The sequence below is a fragment of the Bos indicus x Bos taurus genome, chromosome 29, assembly GCF_003369695.1.
Source record: "Bos indicus x Bos taurus breed Angus x Brahman F1 hybrid chromosome 29, Bos_hybrid_MaternalHap_v2.0, whole genome shotgun sequence".
NCBI lineage: Eukaryota > Metazoa > Chordata > Mammalia > Artiodactyla > Bovidae > Bos > Bos indicus x Bos taurus.
Genome location: NC_040104.1, coordinates 13516286 through 13536432, shown reverse-complemented (window position 1 = coordinate 13536432; position 20147 = coordinate 13516286). Strand labels below are relative to the sequence as shown.

The window sequence follows — 20147 nt, the reverse complement described above, 5'->3', positions numbered from 1 at the left end:
AACAGCATCACAGCTTCCCAAGTGGCACTAGTGGTAAAGAACTCCTGCCAATGCAGGAGCCACGGGTTTGATTCCTGGGTTGGGAAGGTCCTCTGGAGTAGATAATGGCAACCCACTCCAGTGTTCTTGCCTGGAGAATCCCATGGACGGAGGAGTCTGGCAGGCTACAGTCCATGGGATTGCAAAGAGTCAGACACAAAGAGCATCACATTTCTTCCAATATTGAAACTGCTCTTTTGTAATACTGCTATAGAACTTCCAACATCCGCTGGATCATTGAAAAAGCAAGAGAGTTCCAGAAAAACATCTATTTCTGCTTTATTGACTATGCCAAAGCCTTTGACTGTGTGGACCACAGTAAACTGTTGAAAATTCTGGAAGAGATGGGAATACCAGACCACCTGACCTGCCTCTTGAGAAACCTGTATGCAGGTCAGGGAGCAACAGTTAGAACTGGACATGGAAAAATAGACTGGTTCCAAATAGGAAAAGGAGTATGTCAAGGCTGTATATTGTCACCCTGCTTATTTAACTTACACGCAGAGTACATCATGAGTAACACTGGGCTGAAAGAAGCACAAGCTGGAATCAAGATTGCTGAGAGAAATGTCAATAACCTTAGATATGCAGATGACATCACCCTTATGGCAGAAAGTGAAGAGGAACTAAAGAGCCTCGTGATGAAAGTGAAAGAGGAGAGTGAAAGAGTTGGCTTAAAGCTCAACATTCAGAAAACTAACATCACGGCATCTGGTCCCATCACTTCATGGCAGATAGATGGGGAAACAGTGGAAACAGTGTCAGACTTTATTTTTCTGGGCTCCAAAATCACTGCAGATGGTGATTGCAGCCATGAAATTAAAAGACTCTTACTCCTTGGAAGGAAAGTTACGTCCAACCTAGATAGCATATTGAAAAGCAAAGATATTACTTTGCCAACAAAGGTCCATCCAGTCAAGGCTATGGTTTTTCCAGTGGTAATGTATGGATGTGAGAGTTGGACTGTGAAGAAAGCTGAGCACTGAAGAATTGATGCTTTTGAACTGTGGTGTTGGAGAAGACTCTTGAGACTCCTTGGACTGTAAGGAGATCCAACCAGTCCATCCTAAAGGAGATCAGTCCTGGGTGTTTATTGGAAGGACTGATGCTAAAGCTGAAACTCCAATACTTTGGGCAACTCATGTGAAGAGTTGACTCATTGGAAAGGACCCTGATCCTGGGAGGGATAGGGGACAGGAGGAGAAGGGGACGATAGAGGATGAGATGGCTGGATGGCATCACTGACTTGATGGACATGGGTTTGAGTGAACTCTGGGAGTAGGGAGTTGGTGATGGACAGGGAGGCCTGGTATGCTGCAATTCATAGGGTCACAAAGAGTCGGACATGACTGAGTGACTGAACTGAACTGATAGAACTTCGATGCAGTTTGGTGTCAATGGTGTGTCTGGTCTGTGTCATCTGTCACACTATCTAAAGCCACTCATATGTCACCGCACCGGGTTGTGTTGTGCAAGTCGTTTCAGTCCTGTCCGACTCTGCCGTTTGACCTCTCCTCTCCAACTGAGGACAGCAATGCACATCTCATGAGGTGGCTAGGAAGACCCCATGAGATCACAAATGTCTAACATGGCCCTTAACGTTTACCTTTATCACCTTATTAGCAGTGTTTTACCTACAAGTTGGGACGAGTCTCCCCACTCTTAGATTGTGCAGTTCAGTTTGGTTTTTCACCCAAGAACGAAGGAAGAGATTACAGTGGAATTTTCTGTATTATGAGAGTTTTCCAAGTCCATTCCTCACAGTCACCAATGGAGGCAAAGATTTTATCTAGAGGTTCATATTTCTCATCAGACTCATGGTGGCTTAAAGGAGAACATTAGAGCAGGTTAGAGCATATATAGCTAGGTAATCTTCACCGCCAGTGCATGCTCAGAACTCAATCTGTCTTGAGCACTTCAGTGGAGGACAAAAGCATGAAGTGGCTTGGACTCCTCGGGCTGGTAGCTCTCTCAGAGTGCATGGTCATGTAAGTGAGGGGACTATAAGTGACATCGTCCCTTTTTTATTTTTGTTTATTCTCGTCCTCTTATTCTTCCACCTGTCAGGGTTAGAAGGGAATGTAATCACTCCCTGACAGTCTAAAGTCAACTCTCACTTGTTGCTAAGTACTTTGCCACAGACTCTGTGAGGCCCTAGGCTCTACAGGCAAACCTGTAGGATCACACAACTCTTGGGGTCCAGCCACGTCATGTCCTATGTAAAATTGCATTCCTTGAAGTTGTTCAGTGCGCATCCTGTGCAACTGTAGATGTGGTGTGAAGAAACAACGTTTCTCCTGTATGTGGTTCTAGGTCTCCTCTCTGGTCTCTCTTCATTTCTGTGTGAATGTGTCTGTCTTCAACTCTATCTCCCTATTTTATCTGTCTCTTTGGATGTCTCTGTGCATGCAGAACTCTCTTAGATTTTCTCCTTTTTAAAAGCATTCTTCTTGGCTTCTCTTAACCTCCTTAATGTATTCCCCATCTCCTGGCCTCCTCTCTTCTGCTTGAGCCCAGAAGAAAGATCAGTAGTACTATTTCTGTGCTCTTTTAGCTCTAACAAGCAGTGTGACCTCAGCCAAGTCTCCAACTCCCTGCATTTCAAATTCCTCCCCTGTTTAAAGAGGATGATGAAGCCCTTCTACCTCCCTCCCCGAGCTTCCTTGAGAAGGATACAGTGGGATGACCACAGCAATGATACTGGCTGCCATTGCTGAGGCTTCCTGTATATCAGGTGCATTATATCCATCATCTCTCTTAATATCCAAGCCATTCTATGCAGGGGATGGTGTTGGTGGGGATTTTTTTTTCTTCCACCTTTTTACCATTGAGGAAATTGAGACTTCAGTGGTCATATGCCTTACCCAAGATTATGCAAAGAACCTATGTTCAGACCTAGGTCTTTGCCATGGTCATTGCATGGCATCCTGATAATAAGGTGACACTCATAAAAATGCTTGGAAGATACACAGTGCTGTTCCAACATCAGGTATGACAGTCTTTATAACACAGACAGCTGATTGCTGCCCCTTCTTTGTTTTCTTTTCCTCATGGCCGGTGAAAGAATCCCTCTTAGGCAAATGAAGACCATGCGAGAAACCCTAAGGGAAAGAAATTTGCTGACAAATTTCTCTGAGGAACACCCTTACAACCTGTCCCAGAAAGCTGCTAATGATCAAAACATAATTTATCATCATCCCTTGAGGAGCTATAAGGATGTGAGTGTGTTGGGAGGATGGTGCTCCACAGCGCCCCCTGGTGCTCTGGCTTTGCACTGGGGTTCAAGTGGAGATGCCAGTGGGGTTGTTGGGGCTGGGGCTCCTGCAGGAGGCAGAAACACGGCAGGGAATAAATAAAGTGGCCACCTGCCTGTTGTTGAGAGGTCATGGTCCGAGTTTAGAAGAAGTGGCCTGGTGTGATTGAGGAGGGCCATCTGTAAGAGAAGGGGCTCAGTTTGGAAGAGGAGACTGGAGAGCTTCTCAAATGAAGGCCCCACGATTTCCCTCTTGGTCCAGTGGTTAAGAATCTGTGCTTCCATTGAAGGAGTGGCGGGTTCCATCCTTAGTCAAGACAGTAAGATTCAGTATGCCATGCAGCCCTAACAGAAAGAAAAGGAATCACATCAGGCGGTGATCTGAGCAAAGGCTGTGTGGCGTGATTGGAGAGTGATTTCAGGAGACATGGGACACCTCAAGGGTGGCAGCAATCTGCGAATCAAGGGTGGCCAGTGCAGCCAAGTGTTCCCTAATCACCCCACCTTGGCCTCTGTAGTTTTCCTACATCGGCAACATCAACATTGGAACACCCCCTCAGGAGTTCCAGGTCCTCTTTGACACCGGCTCATCTAGCTTGTGGGTGCCCTCCATATACTGCCAGAGTTCCAGCTGCTGTGAGTACCTGCTCCCCTCCCCACCTCGCCCATCTTGTGTTTCCCCTCCAACTCCCTTCTCCATTCTTGGCACCTGGGGGACATTCATCTCTTGTGTCTGCAGATAAACACAATAGCTTCGTCCCTTGTAACTCCTCCACCTTCAAGGCCACGAACAAGATCTTCAATACCAACTACACCGCTACATCGATAAAGGGATATCTTGTCTATGACACTGTTCGGGTAATGTGGAAACAGAAGCTAAGCTGGGGCTGCCCAGGGAGCAACCACTGCTTACAAAACAGATGCCGGACCAGCTGGCAGTACCCTAGTGACTGGATGTCTGCCCCTCAGGACCCTGTCCCTGGATAGATAGCGCCTCAGCTGACACACAAACTCCCAGAATAGCTAATCCAGACAGTGGCTTGGGGTGTGGACTTACAGCTCCTTTGCCCGTGAGCAGCTCAAGATTCATTTCACTGGGAGCAGGGAGTGGGGGAGAAAACACCACATTTATATTCTCAGACTATGCTGGCACTTTCAAGGTAATAACTCATGTGACCCTGCAGCAATCACACGCAGCAGGTACTATGATTAGCTTCATGACACAGGTGAAGGAACTGAGGTGCAGAGAGCAAGGGCCTTGCCAGGGTCACACACCTATTAAGTGGTGGCTGGCCAATCAGGACTCAAGCAGGTGTGGGAATTTGGGAAGAGGATAAAACTGATCCAGGGTCCCTGGGTCAGCACAGAGCTTCAGGTATCCAGACAGGGAAAGCAGGGGGTCAAACACGTGGGAGGGGACTGATAAATGGGTTCTCACTCAAGGGGAATTTTGACAGTATAATAAAAACTATGGCCTGACTTCCCCAAAGTGCTTGAATATTTCTGCACCCACCCCACCCTTTCTCTTTCCTCTCTCTCTTTTTTCCTCTGTCTTTCCTGAACAAACACATGCACACACAAACACATCCCCAAATGCGTTTCCCAGGCAGAATTTTCTGGAGGTCCTTGCCAGTGATATTATATCATGGGGCCTCTTTCTCTTTGGGCAGATGTAGAATTCATAAGCATTGCCTTGAATTCAGTTCATTTCTGTCATCACATCATAGTGATGCTGAAGAGAAGGCTATTCTGCTCTCTACTCATTTTGTCCTCAGGGGGCACCATCGGGTCCTGTCCTGACTCTTGGTTGCCCCACCTGTACAGAAGGCATGACGGCCAATTTGACTCACTCAGATGGTGTTTGCAGGAGGAGCAGGTGTTGTTAAAAACCACAGCCCCGCAAAAATGGAACAAGAATTCCTGTCCCAGCTTGGTCTAACCATCTGAGATCAGTCCAGAGTACAGCCAGGCTTCAGTTCTTCTCTGCAGTGCTAATGACATCTACACCCCAGCCCAGTCCCAGCTCCATTTCCCAATCCTTTATGTGGGAACACTCTCCTCTCTACAGATCGGGAACCTTGTTAGTGTGGCCCAGCCATTTGGCCTAAGCCTGAAGGAGTTTGGGTTTGACGATGTACCATTTGATGGCATCCTGGGACTAGGTTACCCACGCCGCACTATCACAGGGGCCAACCCGATCTTCGACAACCTGTGGAAACAAGGAGTCATTTCTGAGCCTGTCTTTGCCTTCTACTTGAGCAGGTAAATCTGAGGTGGGCCAGACCTCTCTAATTCAGTGGTAAGGTGCTCCCAGTTGCATGAAAAATTACAGACCACATGATCTGGAAGTTTTCTGAGAGATAGTCTAGCCCAGGGTAACTATGGCCCCAGGGCCTTGCCTGGCCCCACCACTGGTATTTGTAAATAAACTTTTATTGATCAAAACTATGATCATGGGCTCAGGGACAGGGACTTGGTCCAGTGGGTGGGGGAAGAGGGAGAACAATGGAAGGTGTCAGGAAACAGGTTGGAGGAAAAAGCAATAGGATTTGCTGATGGATTTGATATGGAAGGGCTTCCCTGGTGACTCAGATATTAAAGAATGTGCCTACAATGCAGGGCACTCAGCTTTGATCCCTAGATCAGGAAGCTTCCCTGGAGAAGGGAATGGCTATCTACTCCAGGATTTTTGCTTGGAGAATTCCAAGGACAGAGGAGCCTGGTGGGCTATTGTCCATGGGGTTGCAAAGAGTCAGACACGACTGAGTGACTAACACACACACACCAACACACTTAGAAGGAGAGTGGTGGCATGAATGTTTCCTTCTGCACTAACACTTCCCCAGGAGCCCAGGACCAGCTACACAGTCTGTGGGAGCCAGTGCAAAATAAAAATGTGGGACCCTTTGTTTAACAAGTATTTGGATTTCAAGACAGGGAGAGCCCCATGAACAGCACAGGTCACAGGCTCGTGAAGCCAACCCTGGGTGAGACTGAACCCTCACCCTCATTGTCCTTGAGCCTCGGCTGTTTTTGAAAAATGACAGGCTAGACAAGGAGGAAGCCAGACTCCTCCAGCACAGTATCCTCTGAGGGTATTTCTGAGCATTTAAGTAGCCATACAGGACCAGGTCCTCCTTAGAAAGTTGGGTGGTCAAAACCCAGCCTGGCTGCCTACCTTTGAACTTCTTCTGTGATACTCATTAGCTGTGACCAACCCGGGTCCACTACTCAATCCCTCTGAGCCTCGGTTTCTGCATCTGTAAAATGGATTCTGTAGTAGTGCCTCTGATGGGTGGATAAGCACAACCCTCAGATAGCGTGTGGTGTTACTCTCCTCCAGCAAGATCCTCTCTTCTTTCTCTCCACAGTCAGAAAGAGAACGGCAGCGTGGTGATGTTTGGAGGGGTGAACCGTGCCTACTATAAGGGAGAACTCAACTGGGTACCAGTGTCCCAAGTGGGCAGCTGGCATATAAACATAGACAGGTAAGCCTCTCCCTCTGAGAGCCACCCCAAGTGAGGCTCCCACATGTGCACATGGACACATGCAGACACACACGAATGCACCCCAGCTACACAGTCACACACACAGACACAGACTCCACCCAAAAAGACCTACATAGAAGCACACACAGCATCAGACTTATAAACACACAAAGGCACACAAATACCGACACAAAATCGGACACATAGAGAAACAGTGATATGCAGACACACACACACACCCGAGACACAAACAGACACATGCAGACATGCAAGCACACAGATAGACACACCACCCGTGGATTGATAATCACCCCAGGTCGCCTGATCAGGGCTCTGATCAGGAGAATGGGGTCCAGAGAGGCCTGTGTAGCTGGGGGAGGGCTGCACTCATCACACTGTGAGGTGAGGAACATGTTTGAGGACCTAAAGTGTAGTGAAAAGAGGATCAGGGAGAATTTCACCAGCCTGAACATGGTTGTGATAAGATGACCAACTGTCCAGGGCTACCTGGGACTGAGAAAGTTCTCAGTACAAAGTACTGCCTGTTTAAAAACAGGGCAAGGCCTTAATAAACCGGTAAAATTGGTCTTCTTAAGGAGAAGCTACCCAGCAGTGGAGAGAGGTTGGCTGCAATCTTGAGATTTGAAAGCTAATCAAACAGAGAGATACCTTCCTAGCCATAGCTACCTGCTTTTCTTCCAAGGCACACAGTGGGGCAGGGGCTATGACAGAAGGAATCAGGAAGCTGGGATTCAGGAGTGGCCTGAAAACAAGGGGCAATAATTGATGGGAATCTGTGTGATACCCTCAGATAAATCCTTTGCTGTGTTTCAGTGGCCCTCTGGGCTAGCTCAGGCATTGCCTGGCTGAGGGCCTCAGTGTCTGAGCCAGATGAAGGGGCGGTGCAGGAAGACAACCTTTCCCAGGGCAGCCTGGGTCTCCCTCCCACTAACACTCTGAGCACCTGCTGCCTCAGGGAACCTCCATATTCACTCTTATTATTGGTCAGACACCAGATATAGGTATCTGGATTTTCCTCATTCATTTTTTCATGGATTAATTCATTCATTCACAAGCATACACTTGCATCCCTTGTGTGCTGGGCACTTGGGGGAGGCACCGAGGACACAACTTGCCCTCCCATCTAGTGAGGCAGACGCACCCAAAATGACTCACACAGTGAATTACCACCTCGGCACCTGCTAAACATGGGGAAGAGTCTACAGAGACTGAGCAAGACAGAAGCCTGATCTGGGTTAGGGGGAAGACTTCATTGATAAAGTGACATTTAACCTGGAAACTAAAAGATGAGAAGAAATCATCTAGACCAAGGAGATAGATGGTCTTCTAGGAGGGGTAATCAGCACATGCCAAGGCCCTGAGATATGAAAGAGCTGGTGCATTCAATAACTGAAGGGAAGTCAAAGAGGATGAAATGACCAGAAAAAAGGAAAACAGGGTCAGGGCAAGGGTTGAAAGGCTGTTCAGGAGACAGTCACGCAGTCATGTTCAGGGGGCAGTCGTGGGGGAGATTTCAGAGTGATGCTGGTGCCTGTTTTATCCCATTTTTTCTCAGCATCTCCATGAATGGGACAGTGGTTGCTTGTAAACGTGGCTGCCAGGCCCTCTTGGATACGGGGACCGCCTTTCTGCGTGGCCCAAGAGGATCGGTCAGCAAAATCCAGAAACTCATCCATGCCAGGCCCATCGATCGTGAGGTGAAGGGTCACTCCACGGGGTCACTCCCAGGCTCTCCACACAAAGATCAGCAGAGCCAACCTCTCTCCCTCTTTCTGTTACAGCACGTGGTTTCCTGCCAAGCCATCGGGACACTGCCTCCTGCTGTCTTCACTATCAATGGGATAGACTATCCAGTACCCGCCCAAGCTTACATCCAAGTGAGGGGATAACCCTGGGCACTGGTTCTCAAATCTGGGACTTGCAGGAACCCTTAGACTGCTGCTGGGAGGAGGGCGCCCTCTGCAGGCTCAGCCACATCATTGGTCTCCCACAAAACCAACCACTTGAGAGTAAAGGACAGTCTGGGACATCCATCCTCCTGAAATAAGTGTGGAGTCACTACCCCATGCTGGTGTGGTGGGAGTCACAAGGAGAGGGGAACACTAAGGGCCTTTGCCTTAAACAGCTTTAGTTCAAACAGAGCCCTCAGATGCACGAAGATGGAAAGTCAGCTCTAGCAATCTGTGAAATAGCCAAGTGACAAGGAGGGTTGGCTGGGGACAGACCCAGTGTTCTCTCCCACTCTAGTGATTAACAGTCTCCATTCCCTTCTTGAAAGTGTCCAAGTTGGGATCATAAATTATGTGGTTACCCTAGTCCTTGGCTGCAACTTCCCCTTGCTAAGCCCCAGTGCCCCATCTGTGAGTTGGGATACCTAACTCCTCAGGTGGGTGCTAATATGAGGAAAGGGTGCACAGAGACTGCACAACTCTTGCACACGTTTGAGGCTTAATGTCAGTTCTCTATGGGAGTTCAGAGCAGGCTAATGGGCTCAAAGAAGCTTTTGAGGAAGACAGGGAATTTCATTAATTCTAAAACCCCAGACTCATGGAGACCTAAGGAATGCTTCTTGGTCAATGCAAATCTAAACTGGATTCCATGCAAATGGCACCCTTGGGGGCTGGGCAAAGGGGTTCTGGGGGCAGATTAGGGGTGATGAGGGCTACAGACTTGGGGGCACTAGGGAAAATCACCAACCCAGCCTGGAGTGACCAGGGAGGGTGAGTGTGGGTCAAGGAAGACTTCATAGAGGGCTCGCGCACAGTTTTAAGGAAAAGGGTTGTGGGGAAGGAGAAGAAACAGCATTTTCTGTAGAAAAAAGAGGGAGCAAGGAACAGCAAGGAATTATGGGCCATTCTTGTTCTCTTTTTAAAAATTTTATTGAAGTAAGTTGATTTACAATGATCTGTTTTTTCCTGCCATAAAGCAAAGATACTCAATTATATATGTGTATATATATATTTTTCATATTATTTTCCATTACTATTTATCATGGGATGTTGAATATGGTTCCCTGTATTATACAGTATGGCTTTGTTGTTTATCCATCCTCTCTATATGTTTGCATCTTATAATCCCTGCCTGTCTGCCCCTTTTCCTCCCTAATGGCAACCGCATGTCTTGGCCCTTCTAGTTCTTGGAAGAGCCCCTACTTCCACCACTGCTGAGAGAGTCACTTGATTCTTACCAAAGGAAGGAAGTAAAACCAGGAAACGTGTCAGGATATTGACGAGGGAGGCAGGTAAGGGCTTAGGCTGACTGCTCTGTGTTTTGTTTCCCCAGAGTTTGTCGGGCTACTGCTTCAGCAACTTTCTTGTGCGCCCACAGCGTGTGAACGAGTCGGAGACCTGGATCCTGGGTGAGGTCTTCCTGAGGCTGTATTTCTCAGTTTTCGATCGAGGAAACAACAGGATTGGCCTGGCTCCCGCAGTGTAAATGCTGGGCTACTTCAGGAATCAATCAGGCCCACTCCAAACACATACTCATGTGAGGGCACCCTGGGTGGGGCCAGGGATGCTGGTGAACTCTGTTTGTTGCGCTGCAAAGCCCTACTCTCTATAGAGAATAAAGGATTTCATCTCAATGGTGCTCATATGAATAGGTGCCTCTCTTTGGGTCAGGGAGGTGCATCACATTTGGGAAGGATCTAGAATCAAGTCTGAAGCACAAGTGAGAGAAGCCCAACTCCAGATGGCTTGAAGAAAAGGGGAGACTTATTGGAAGGATACTGGGGATCTGGACACACGAACCAGAGCAGAGCCAAAGATCTCTGTGACTGCACTGATTTCTCTATGAGAAATCAGAAGCCATTGTCTCACTCTTTGTCTCCCCTGCTCCTTCCCTTTATGCATCTTTGACTCTTTAAGCCTGAAAGCCTTCTTCCCTCAGGCTTCTACACTTAGTGAAGGACTCTGAAGTTGCCTGTCTCAAAGTTTTATATCCCTAAAGTATATAGCCCAGAAGGAAAGAAGCTCAGAAAACATCACTTTACCAGTAAGAGATATAAAGGACTGGTCTACCTCAGATCATAAGTTTAGCCCTGGACCAACCATCCTGATGGGGGCAGGTGGTACTATGATTAGCTTTACTTAAGCAAGTGACCTTGCTCCCCAGCAAACATGATTGACAGCTTCCTCCAGAATCAGGTGACTGGAGTCAGGGTGAGGCACTATCAAAGAAGTGTCAGGGGGATGTTCTAGACCATGAAAGTGTTTATGATTGCCTCAACTCCATCCCCTCCTCATTTAGAAGAATGTCTGTTATTATTGTTCAGTTGCTAAGTAGTGTCTGACTCCTTGCAACCTCATGGACTATAGCATGCCAGGCCTCCCCTGTCCTTCCTTGTCTCCTCAAGTTTGCCCAAGTTAATGTCCATCGAATCGATGATGCCCTCCTACCATCTCATCTTCTGCTGCCCTCTTCTCCTTTGGCTTTCAATCTTTCCCAGTGTCAGGGTCTTTTCCAACAAGTCAGCTTTTCACATCAGGTGGCCAAAGTATGGGAGCCTAAGATTCAGTATCCATTCTTCCAATGAATATTCATAGCTTATTTCTCGTAGAATTGACTGGTTTGATTTCCTTGCTATCCAAAGAACTCTCAAGAGTCTTTCCAGTACCACAATTCAAAAGCATCAATTCTTCAGCACTCAGCCTTCTTTATGATCCAACTCTCAGGTCCATACATGACTACTGGAAAGACCACAGCTTTGACTATATGGACTTTTGTTGGCAAAGTGATATCTTTACCTTTTAATATGCTGTCTAGGTTTCTCATAGCCTTCCTTTCAAGGAGCAAGCGTCTTTCAATTTCATGGCTGTACTCACTGTCACAGTGATTTTGGAGCCCAAGAAAATAAAGTCTGATACTGCTTCTACTTTTTCCCCTTCTGTTTGCCATGAAGTGATGGAACTGGAGGTGTTGATCTTAGTTTTTTTCACTTGATCTTAACCAAAAGGCTGAGAAGCAATGATCTTAGTTTTTTTAATGTTGAGTTTTAAACCAGCTTTTTCATGTTCTTCCTTCATCCTCATCAAGAACTCTTTGGTTCCTCTTTGCTTTCTGCCATTAGAGTGGTATCATCTGCATATCTAAGGTTGTCGATATTTCTCCCAGCAACCTTGATTCCAGCTTGTAACTCATCCAGCCTGGCATTTCACATGATGTGCTCTGCATATAAGTTAAATAAGCAAGGAGACAATATAAAGCCTTGTCATATGCCTTTCCCAGTTTTAAACCAGGCAGTTGTTCATGTAAGGTTCTAACTGTTGCTTCTTGACCTGCTTAAAGGTTTCTCAGGAGACAGGTAAGATGGTCTGGTATTCCTATCTCTTTTAAGAATTTTCCACAGTTTGTTGTGATCCACACAGTCAAAGGCTTTCATGTAGTCAGTGTAACAGAACTAGATGTTTTCCTGGAATTCCCTTGCTTTATCTATGATCCAACAGACATTGGCAATTTGATCTCTGGTTTCTCTGACTTTTCTAAACCCAGTTTGTTCATTTGGAAGTTCTCAATCCAAGTACTGCTTGAAGCCTAGCTTGAAGGATTTTGAGCATAACTTTACTAGCATGAGAAGTGAGTGCAATTATCAGGTAGTTTGAACATTCTCTACCACTGCCCTTCTTTGGAATTGGGATGAAAACTGACCTCTTCCAGTCCTGTGGCCACAGAAGGATGGTAAGGGGTGACAAAAATAGATTTGATTCTTCCCTTCTCAGAAGACCTTTGGCAGTGGCTTTCTTCTCCAGGGGGGATCTGGGTGAGGCTCCTCAGGATGACATATTTCCCTTCTGTCCCCCCAACCCTAGTCACCAACTCACTGGCACCCCCACTGCTGTGTCCTTTCCAGTCCCACTTCCCAGGTGACAGGCCCATTTGGCCTCCTCCAGGGCTCAGCATTGCCCCTTCTCTTGACCTCTAGTACTGTTGGGGAGGATGCTAAGCATGTAATGGGGGACCTAGGGTACACAAAACCTTCATTCTTTCTGAGCTTCCTCTAGGGGCAGAGCCACAAATCCTTTGGTTGAAGCTGCATGGTTTGGCACTTTGGGAGTGGAAGCATCAGTTCTTTCCATCTGGAGACTCTAGGCAGAGACCCAGGCTGGGGACAGCAGGGGTCAGAGCTGGAGAGAGACCCAGATGAGAGAAGAAAATGGAAGGAAGAAATAAGGTGGAAAACACAATGTTTAGTATGGGCAAGAGAAGCATCAGCGAAAGGAATGTCTCCATCCCTTCCTCATCATTTCCTTCAGTACAAATTTACTACGTACATGCTATGACCAGATGCTGTAGTGGGCCCCAGGGATAGAGAGCTGGGTTAGAAATCCAGCACCAAGTCAGGGAGACAGATAAACAGTTCTCTAAGGGGAGTGCAGATGGAGAAAACAACAGATGTGTGGGTAGGAGGCCAGAGGAGTGAGGGTTTTCCTCTGCAGAGAGACAGGGAAAGGCTGGATAATAGTAGTAACGGAGTCATGGATGTCACTCTTGCCATCCCATCCTGAAACACACCCTTAAACCCTGCAGTTACCATCTGTGTGCAGTTCAGCCATATGTCCACCCTTTCATATGCCTGTCTCCATTGGGGTGGCACTGGACTATAATTGGCTTGAGGGGAGTGAAAGGGGACTGGTTGCAGAGCTGATAAAGGGAGGAAAATAGAGAATAGAACTCATTGTTTATCCTTTTAATGGAAAATATCATGAACTGTACTTAATGGAGATTTATTTATTTAATGCAACTTTTAAGTTATGAAAATATGATAACACATTCCCAAGAGATTTGAAAAATGCAGAGCAAAAACAGATCATTCCACTACACATCACAATTTTTTCTTTTAAGTAGATAGGCCTTACAAATAGCTGTGAAAAGAAGAGAAGCAAAAGCGAAGAAGAAAAAGAAATATATACCCATTTGAATGCAGAGTTCCAAAGAACAGCAAGGAGAGATAAGAAAGCCTCCCTGAGTGATCAATGCAAAGAAATAGAGGAAAACAATAGAATGGGAAAGACTAGATAGAGATACCAAGGGAACATTTCATGCAAAGATGGGCTCGATAAAGGACAGAAATGATATGGACCTACCAGAAACAGAAGATATTAAGAAGAGGTGGCAAGAATACACAGAAGAAATATATAAAAAAGATCTTCACGACCCAGATAATCACGATGGTATGATCACTCACCCAGAGACATCCTGGAATGCGAAGTCAAGTGGGCCTTAGGAAGCATCATTATGAACAAAGCTAGAGGGGGTGATGGAATTTCAGTTGAACTATTTCAAACTCTAAAAGATGGTGCTGTGAAAGTGCTGCACTCAATATGCCAGCAAATTTGGAAAACTCAGCAGTGGCCACAGGACTGGAAAAGGTCAGTTTTCATTCCAATCCCAAAGAAAGGCAATGCCAAAGAATGCTCAAACTACTGCACAATTGCATTCATCTCACACACTAGCAAAGTAATGCTCAAAATTCTCCAAGCCAGGCTTCAACAATATGTGAACCATGAACTTTCAGATGTTCAAGCTGGTTTTAGAAAAGGCAGAGGAACCAGAGATCAAATTGCTAACATCCATTGAATCATCAAAAAAGCAAGAGAGTTACAGAAAAACATCTATTTCTACTTTATTGATTATGCCAAAGCCTTTGACTGTGGGATCACCACAAACTGTGGAAAATTCTGAAAGAGATGGGAATAGCAGACCACCTGACCTGCCTCTTGAGAAACCTGTATGCAGGTCAGGAAGCAACAGTTAGAACTGGACATGGAACAATAGACTGGTTCCAAATAGGAAAAGGAGTATGTCAAGGCTGTATATTGTCACCCTGCTTATTTAACTTACACACAGAGTACATCATGAGAAACGCTGGGCTGGAAGAAGCACAAGCTGGAATCAAGATTGCCGGGAGAAATCTCAATAATCTCAGATATGCAGATGATGCCACCTTTATGGCAGAAAGTGAAGAGGAACTAAAGAGCCTCTTGATGAAAGTGAAAGAGGAGAGTGAAACAGTTGGCTTAAAGCTCAACATTCAGAAAACTAAGATCATGGCATCCAGTCCCATCACTTCATGGCAAAATAGAGGGGAAACAGTGACAGACTTTATTTTTTGGGCTCCAAAATCACTGCAGATGGTGAATGCAGCCATGAAATTAAAAGATGCTTGCTCCTTGGAAGACAAATTATGACCAACCTACACAGCATATTAAAAAGCAGAGACATTACTTTGCCAACAAAGATTCATTTAGTCAAGGCTTTGGTTTTTCCAGTAGTCATGTATAAATGTGAGAGTTAGGCTATAAAGAAAGCTGAGCACCAAAGAATTGATGCTTTTGAGCTGTGGTGTTGGAGAAGACTCTTGAGAGTCCATTGGACTGCATGGAGATCCAACCAGTCAATCCTAAAGGAAATCAGTCCTGAATATTCATTGGAAGGACTGATGTTGAAGCTGAAGCTCCAACACTTTGGCCACCTGATGCGAAGAACTGACTCATTTGAAAAGACCCTGATGCTGGGAAAGATTGAGGGTAGGAGAAGGGGACGAAAGAGGATGAGATGGTTGGATGGCATCACCAACCACTGACTCAATGGAAATGAGTTTGAGTAAACTCTGGGAGTTTGTGATGGACAGGGAGGACTGGTGTGCTGCAGTCTACGGGGTTGCAAAGATTTGGACACAGCTGAATGACTGAACTGAACTGAAGTAGATAGATTCAGATTTTTAGTTGGAGTTTCAATATCAAACTCTCAGAAATTTATTGCATGAATATACAAAGAAGTAGAAGAATATAGTAGGCCTGAAAAGCATCATGAACCAATTTGACATAATTAAGATTTATACAATTTTCACAAAATGGTAGGACACAAATTCTATTCAAGTTCCCATAGAGTATTAACTAGCAGACACTGGAACATATCCAGAGACATAAGACCAGCTGCAGAAATTTAATGGTCTAAAGGTACTGAAAACATATAGTCTATTCTCTTATTACTGTGGAATTATGTTAAAGATCAATATCAAAAAATATTTGAGAATAACCCACATATTCTCAAGTGCACTGTGACATTTACCAAGAGAGGTCTTTGACTTAGCCACTGAAAGCCTCAATAAAGTTAGAAGATTGAAAAAACCCAGAGGGTGATTGCAGAGAAGAAAACAATTAAGTGAGAAATTAATATAAAAAATACTTAAAAAACCCCATGTATTTGGAAATTAAACATCCAATTTTAAATGACAGCCATAACAAGGAAAATTAGAAAATATATGTAATAGAATAAAAATGAAAAGAGAATTTAGCAGAACTTGTTTTATGCACCTGAAGCTGCTCAATGCAATTAAATACAATGTGGAATCTTGAATAAGGGATGAGAACAAATAATGGACGCTAGCATAAAATTTTCTGAGATTTGAACAAAATCCAAACTTCAGTTAATAATACTGCATCACATTAATTTCCTGCCTTTTTTTAAACAGCATAATATTTCTTTATATTCTCAGAATTGGATTAGAAGAAACTTCTTCTTTTCTTTCCTTCTTTCTTTTCTCTTTCACTCATTCTTTCCTTCCTTCCACTGTTTTGATGTCTTCTCTGATCTTTCACCCTCACAGAACTCTCAAACCCAGATGCCAACACAGGCCAGGCAGACGTGTCAGAGACCCTGTCCCCTGAAAGCTCCATCCCAACTCAGGCACCTCCTACAGGTAGGAGGGCAGGCCCAGTGTGACCAGACTTGCCTGGTCTCCAAGGGAGGCTAGAAACCCACATCACTGTGACATGTCCCCAATTTTAAATTTCAGTAACCAGTTCTAAGTTGTGGCAACTACGGGGTGAGCTGTGGTTTGTCACCTGACATCAACAACTGATGTCCCTCCATGACAGACACGTGCGGGGAGGGCAGAGTCTATGGGAGGAAGGGGTGAGGGGGGAGGGGGTGGGGAGACCAACATTTCTCAGGTGTCCTGAAGCCCACCTTTTGTCACAGAGCCCTGTGTGGGGGCTGACAAAGCTGGAGAAGCACCAGCCCGAACCAAGGAGACAGTTTCCTGGTTCTGATCCTGGGCCTTGCTAAGGCCCACACCGTGGGGCGGGGATGCAGAGTCTCTGGGCACTGGCTCCTGCTGCTTGCATTCTTACCCTCAACATCTTTCCACTTCTTTCTATCTAGATGAAATCCAGCTCACATACCTCAAACACAGGGAACTCCATTTAGTGGAAGATAGTGAGGCCCAGAGGCAATTAAACTACCCCCAGTGGATGGAGGTCAGAGTGGCGCCCGTGGTCACCACCCCAAGCAGGAGGCTGCAAAATGTCCTGGTGGGAAGGGATACTGGTGATGGCTCAGGACAGTCATTCAGATTTGAGGTCAGTGGGGGGCGGGGGTGGGGAACAAGGTATTGATGGCTCCTGCTCAATGAGGATCTATCCTGGGACTGTCAAACTCAACTACAAATAGGAAAAAAGCAAGGGAATTCCTGAAAGACATCTGCTACATTGACTATGCTAAGTTCTTTGACTGTGTGGATTACCACAAACTGTGGAAAATTCTTTAAGAGATGGGAATAACAGACCACCTTATCTGACTTGGGAATAGCAGACCACCTTATCTGACTCCTGAGAAACCTCTATGCAGGTCAGAAGAAAAAACTTACGTCAAACAACTGACTGGTTCAAAATTGGGAAAGGAGTACATCAAGGCTGTATGAAGTCACCCTGCTTATCTAACTTATATGCAGAGTACATCATGAAAAATGCCAGGCTTGATGAAGCACAAGCTGGAATCAAGATTGCCAGGAGAAATATCAATAACCTCAGATATGCAAATGACATCACCTTTATGGCAGAAAGTGAAGAGGAACTAAAGAGCCTCTTGATGAAAGTGAAACAGGAGAGTGAAAAAGCTGACTTAAAACTCAACATTCAAAAAACCAAGATCATGGCATCTGGTCCCATCACTTCATGGCAAATAGATGGGGAAACAATGGAAACAGAGACAGATTTTATTTTTTGGGGCTCCAAAATCACTGCAGATGGTGACTTCAGCCATGAAATTAAAAGATGCTTGCTCCTTGGAAGAAAAGCTATGACAAACCTACACAGCATATTAAAAACCAGAGACATGACTTTGCCAACAAAGGTCCATCTAGTCAAAGCTCTGGTTTTTCCAGTAGTCATGTATGAATCTGAGAGTTGGACCATAAAGAAGCCTGAGTACTGAAGAATTGATGCTTTTGAACTATGGTGTTGGAGAAGACTCTTGAGAGTCCCTTGCACTGCAAGGAGGTCCAACCAGTCAATCCTAAAGGAAATCAATCTTGAATATTCATTGGAGGGACTGATGCTGAGGTTAAAGCTTCAACACTTTGGCTACCTGATGCAGAGAGCCAATGCATTGGAAAAGACCCTGCAGCTGGGAAAGATTGAAGGCAGGAGGAGAAGGGGATGACAGAGGATGAGATGATTGGATGGTATCACCAACTCAATGGACATGAGTTTGAGCAAGCTATGGGAGATGGCGAGAGGCCGGAAAGCCTGGCATGCTGCAGTCTATGGGGTTGCAAAGAGTCAGACTTGACTGAACGACTGAACAACAACAAACCAGTATCCACGACACTGGAAAATGTCACTTTTCATTCCCATCCCAAAGAAAGGCCAATGCCAAGAATGTTCAGACTACCTAACAACTGTGCCCATTTCGCATGCTAGTAAGTTTATGCTCAAATCCTTCAAGGTAGGCTTCAGCAGTATGTGAACTGAGAATTTACAAATGTACAAGCTGGATTTAGAAAAAGCAGAGAAACCAGAGATCATAGAGAAAGGGAATTCCAGAAAAACATCTGCTTCATTGATTGTGTGAATGCCTTTAACTGTGTGGATTACAACAAACTTCTGAAAATTCTTAATGTGATGGGAATACCAGTTGACCTTACCCATCTCCTGAGAAATCTGTATGCAGGTCAGGAAGCAACAGTTAGAAATTTACATTGAACAACTGACTGATTCAAAGTTGGGAAAGGAGTGCATAAAGGCTGTGTATTATCACCCTGATTATTTAACTTATATGCAGAGTACATCATGTGAAATTGCTGGGCTGGATGAATCACAAACTGGAATCAAGATTGCCAGGAGACATATCAATAGCCTCAGATATGCAGATGATACTACTCTAATCGCAGAAAGTAAAGAGGAACTGAAGAGCCTCTTGATGAAGATGAAAGAAGAGAGTGAAAAAGCTGACTTAAAACACAACATTCAAAAAATTGAGGATCATGGCATCTGGTCCCATCACTTCATGGCACATAGAAGGAGAAAAAGTGGAAGCACTGACAGATTTTATTTTCTTGGGCTCCAAAATCACTGCAGATGTTGACTGAAGTCATGAAATTAAAAGACACTTGCTCTTTGGAAGGAAAGCTATGACAAACCTAGACAGAGTATTAAAAAGCAAAGACATCATTTTGCTGACAAAGATCCATATAGTTAAAGCTATGATTTTTCCAGTAGTCATGTTCAGATGTGAGCGTTGGACTATAAAGAAGGCTGAGTGCCAAAGAATTAATGCTTTTGAACTGTGATGCTGGAGAAGACTCTTGAGAGTCCCTTGGACAGCAAGGAGATCAAACCAGTCAGTCCTAAAGGAAATAAAATCTGTATATTCATTGGAATGACTGATGCTGACACTGAAGCTCCAATACTTAGGCCACCTGATGTGAAGAGCTGACTCATTGGAAAAGACCCCGATGCTGGGAAAGATTGAAGGCCAAAGGAGAAGAGGGTGGCAGAGGATGAGAAGTTTAGATAGCATCACCATCTCAACAGGCAAGAATTTGAGCAAACTCGGGAGATAATGAAGGACAAGTAACTCTAGCATGTTGCAGGTCATGGAATGGCAAAGAATTGGACACAATTTAGTGACTGAACAGCACCAGCATCATGGCAGTAGTCATGCTGACACCATGCATGTCTTCTGACATGGATACAGTTGTGTCATCTAGTGGAAGCATTTACTAACTTATTTATTTTTTAGTCAACATATATTTCTTGAGGGCCTACTAGATGTCTGACACCAGTGTTAGAGCCAGAAGATCCAAGGAGACTTCTTTCACTTGTACAGTGCAGGGGGTGGGAGTTACACCTTGCAAGGGATCTTGGGGAGACAGTGAGATAGCATATGTAATGAACTAGAGCTGTTATTCCTACTTTTATTGTTGATTTCTCATCTAGAGAATCATTCCTTATGGTTCTCTGGAGAACACTTGGACAATGAGTTTCACAAACTGTTCACTTGCATCACCTTTGAGCCCAGTTGCTGATATTTACTGTTAAAGAAAAATAACTGATTCCGTTCTC

General features: G+C 45.2%; 1 protein-coding gene across 1 annotated transcript; it reads left to right on the top strand.

Moving 5' to 3' along the window:
* The first annotated feature begins 1913 nt into the window (after nt 1–1913).
* On the top strand, nt 1914–10393 carry LOC113886351 (pregnancy-associated glycoprotein 2-like). The gene is made up of 9 exons (XM_027532506.1): nt 1914–2027; nt 3104–3257; nt 3811–3928; nt 4032–4150; nt 5361–5554; nt 6664–6780; nt 8357–8498; nt 8583–8678; nt 10084–10393. Exons 1-9 carry the CDS (start codon nt 1927–1929, stop codon nt 10234–10236), a joined length of 1194 nt encoding a protein of 397 aa, XP_027388307.1. The 5' UTR covers nt 1914–1926; the 3' UTR covers nt 10237–10393.
* The last annotated feature ends 9754 nt before the right edge of the window (nt 10394–20147 follow it).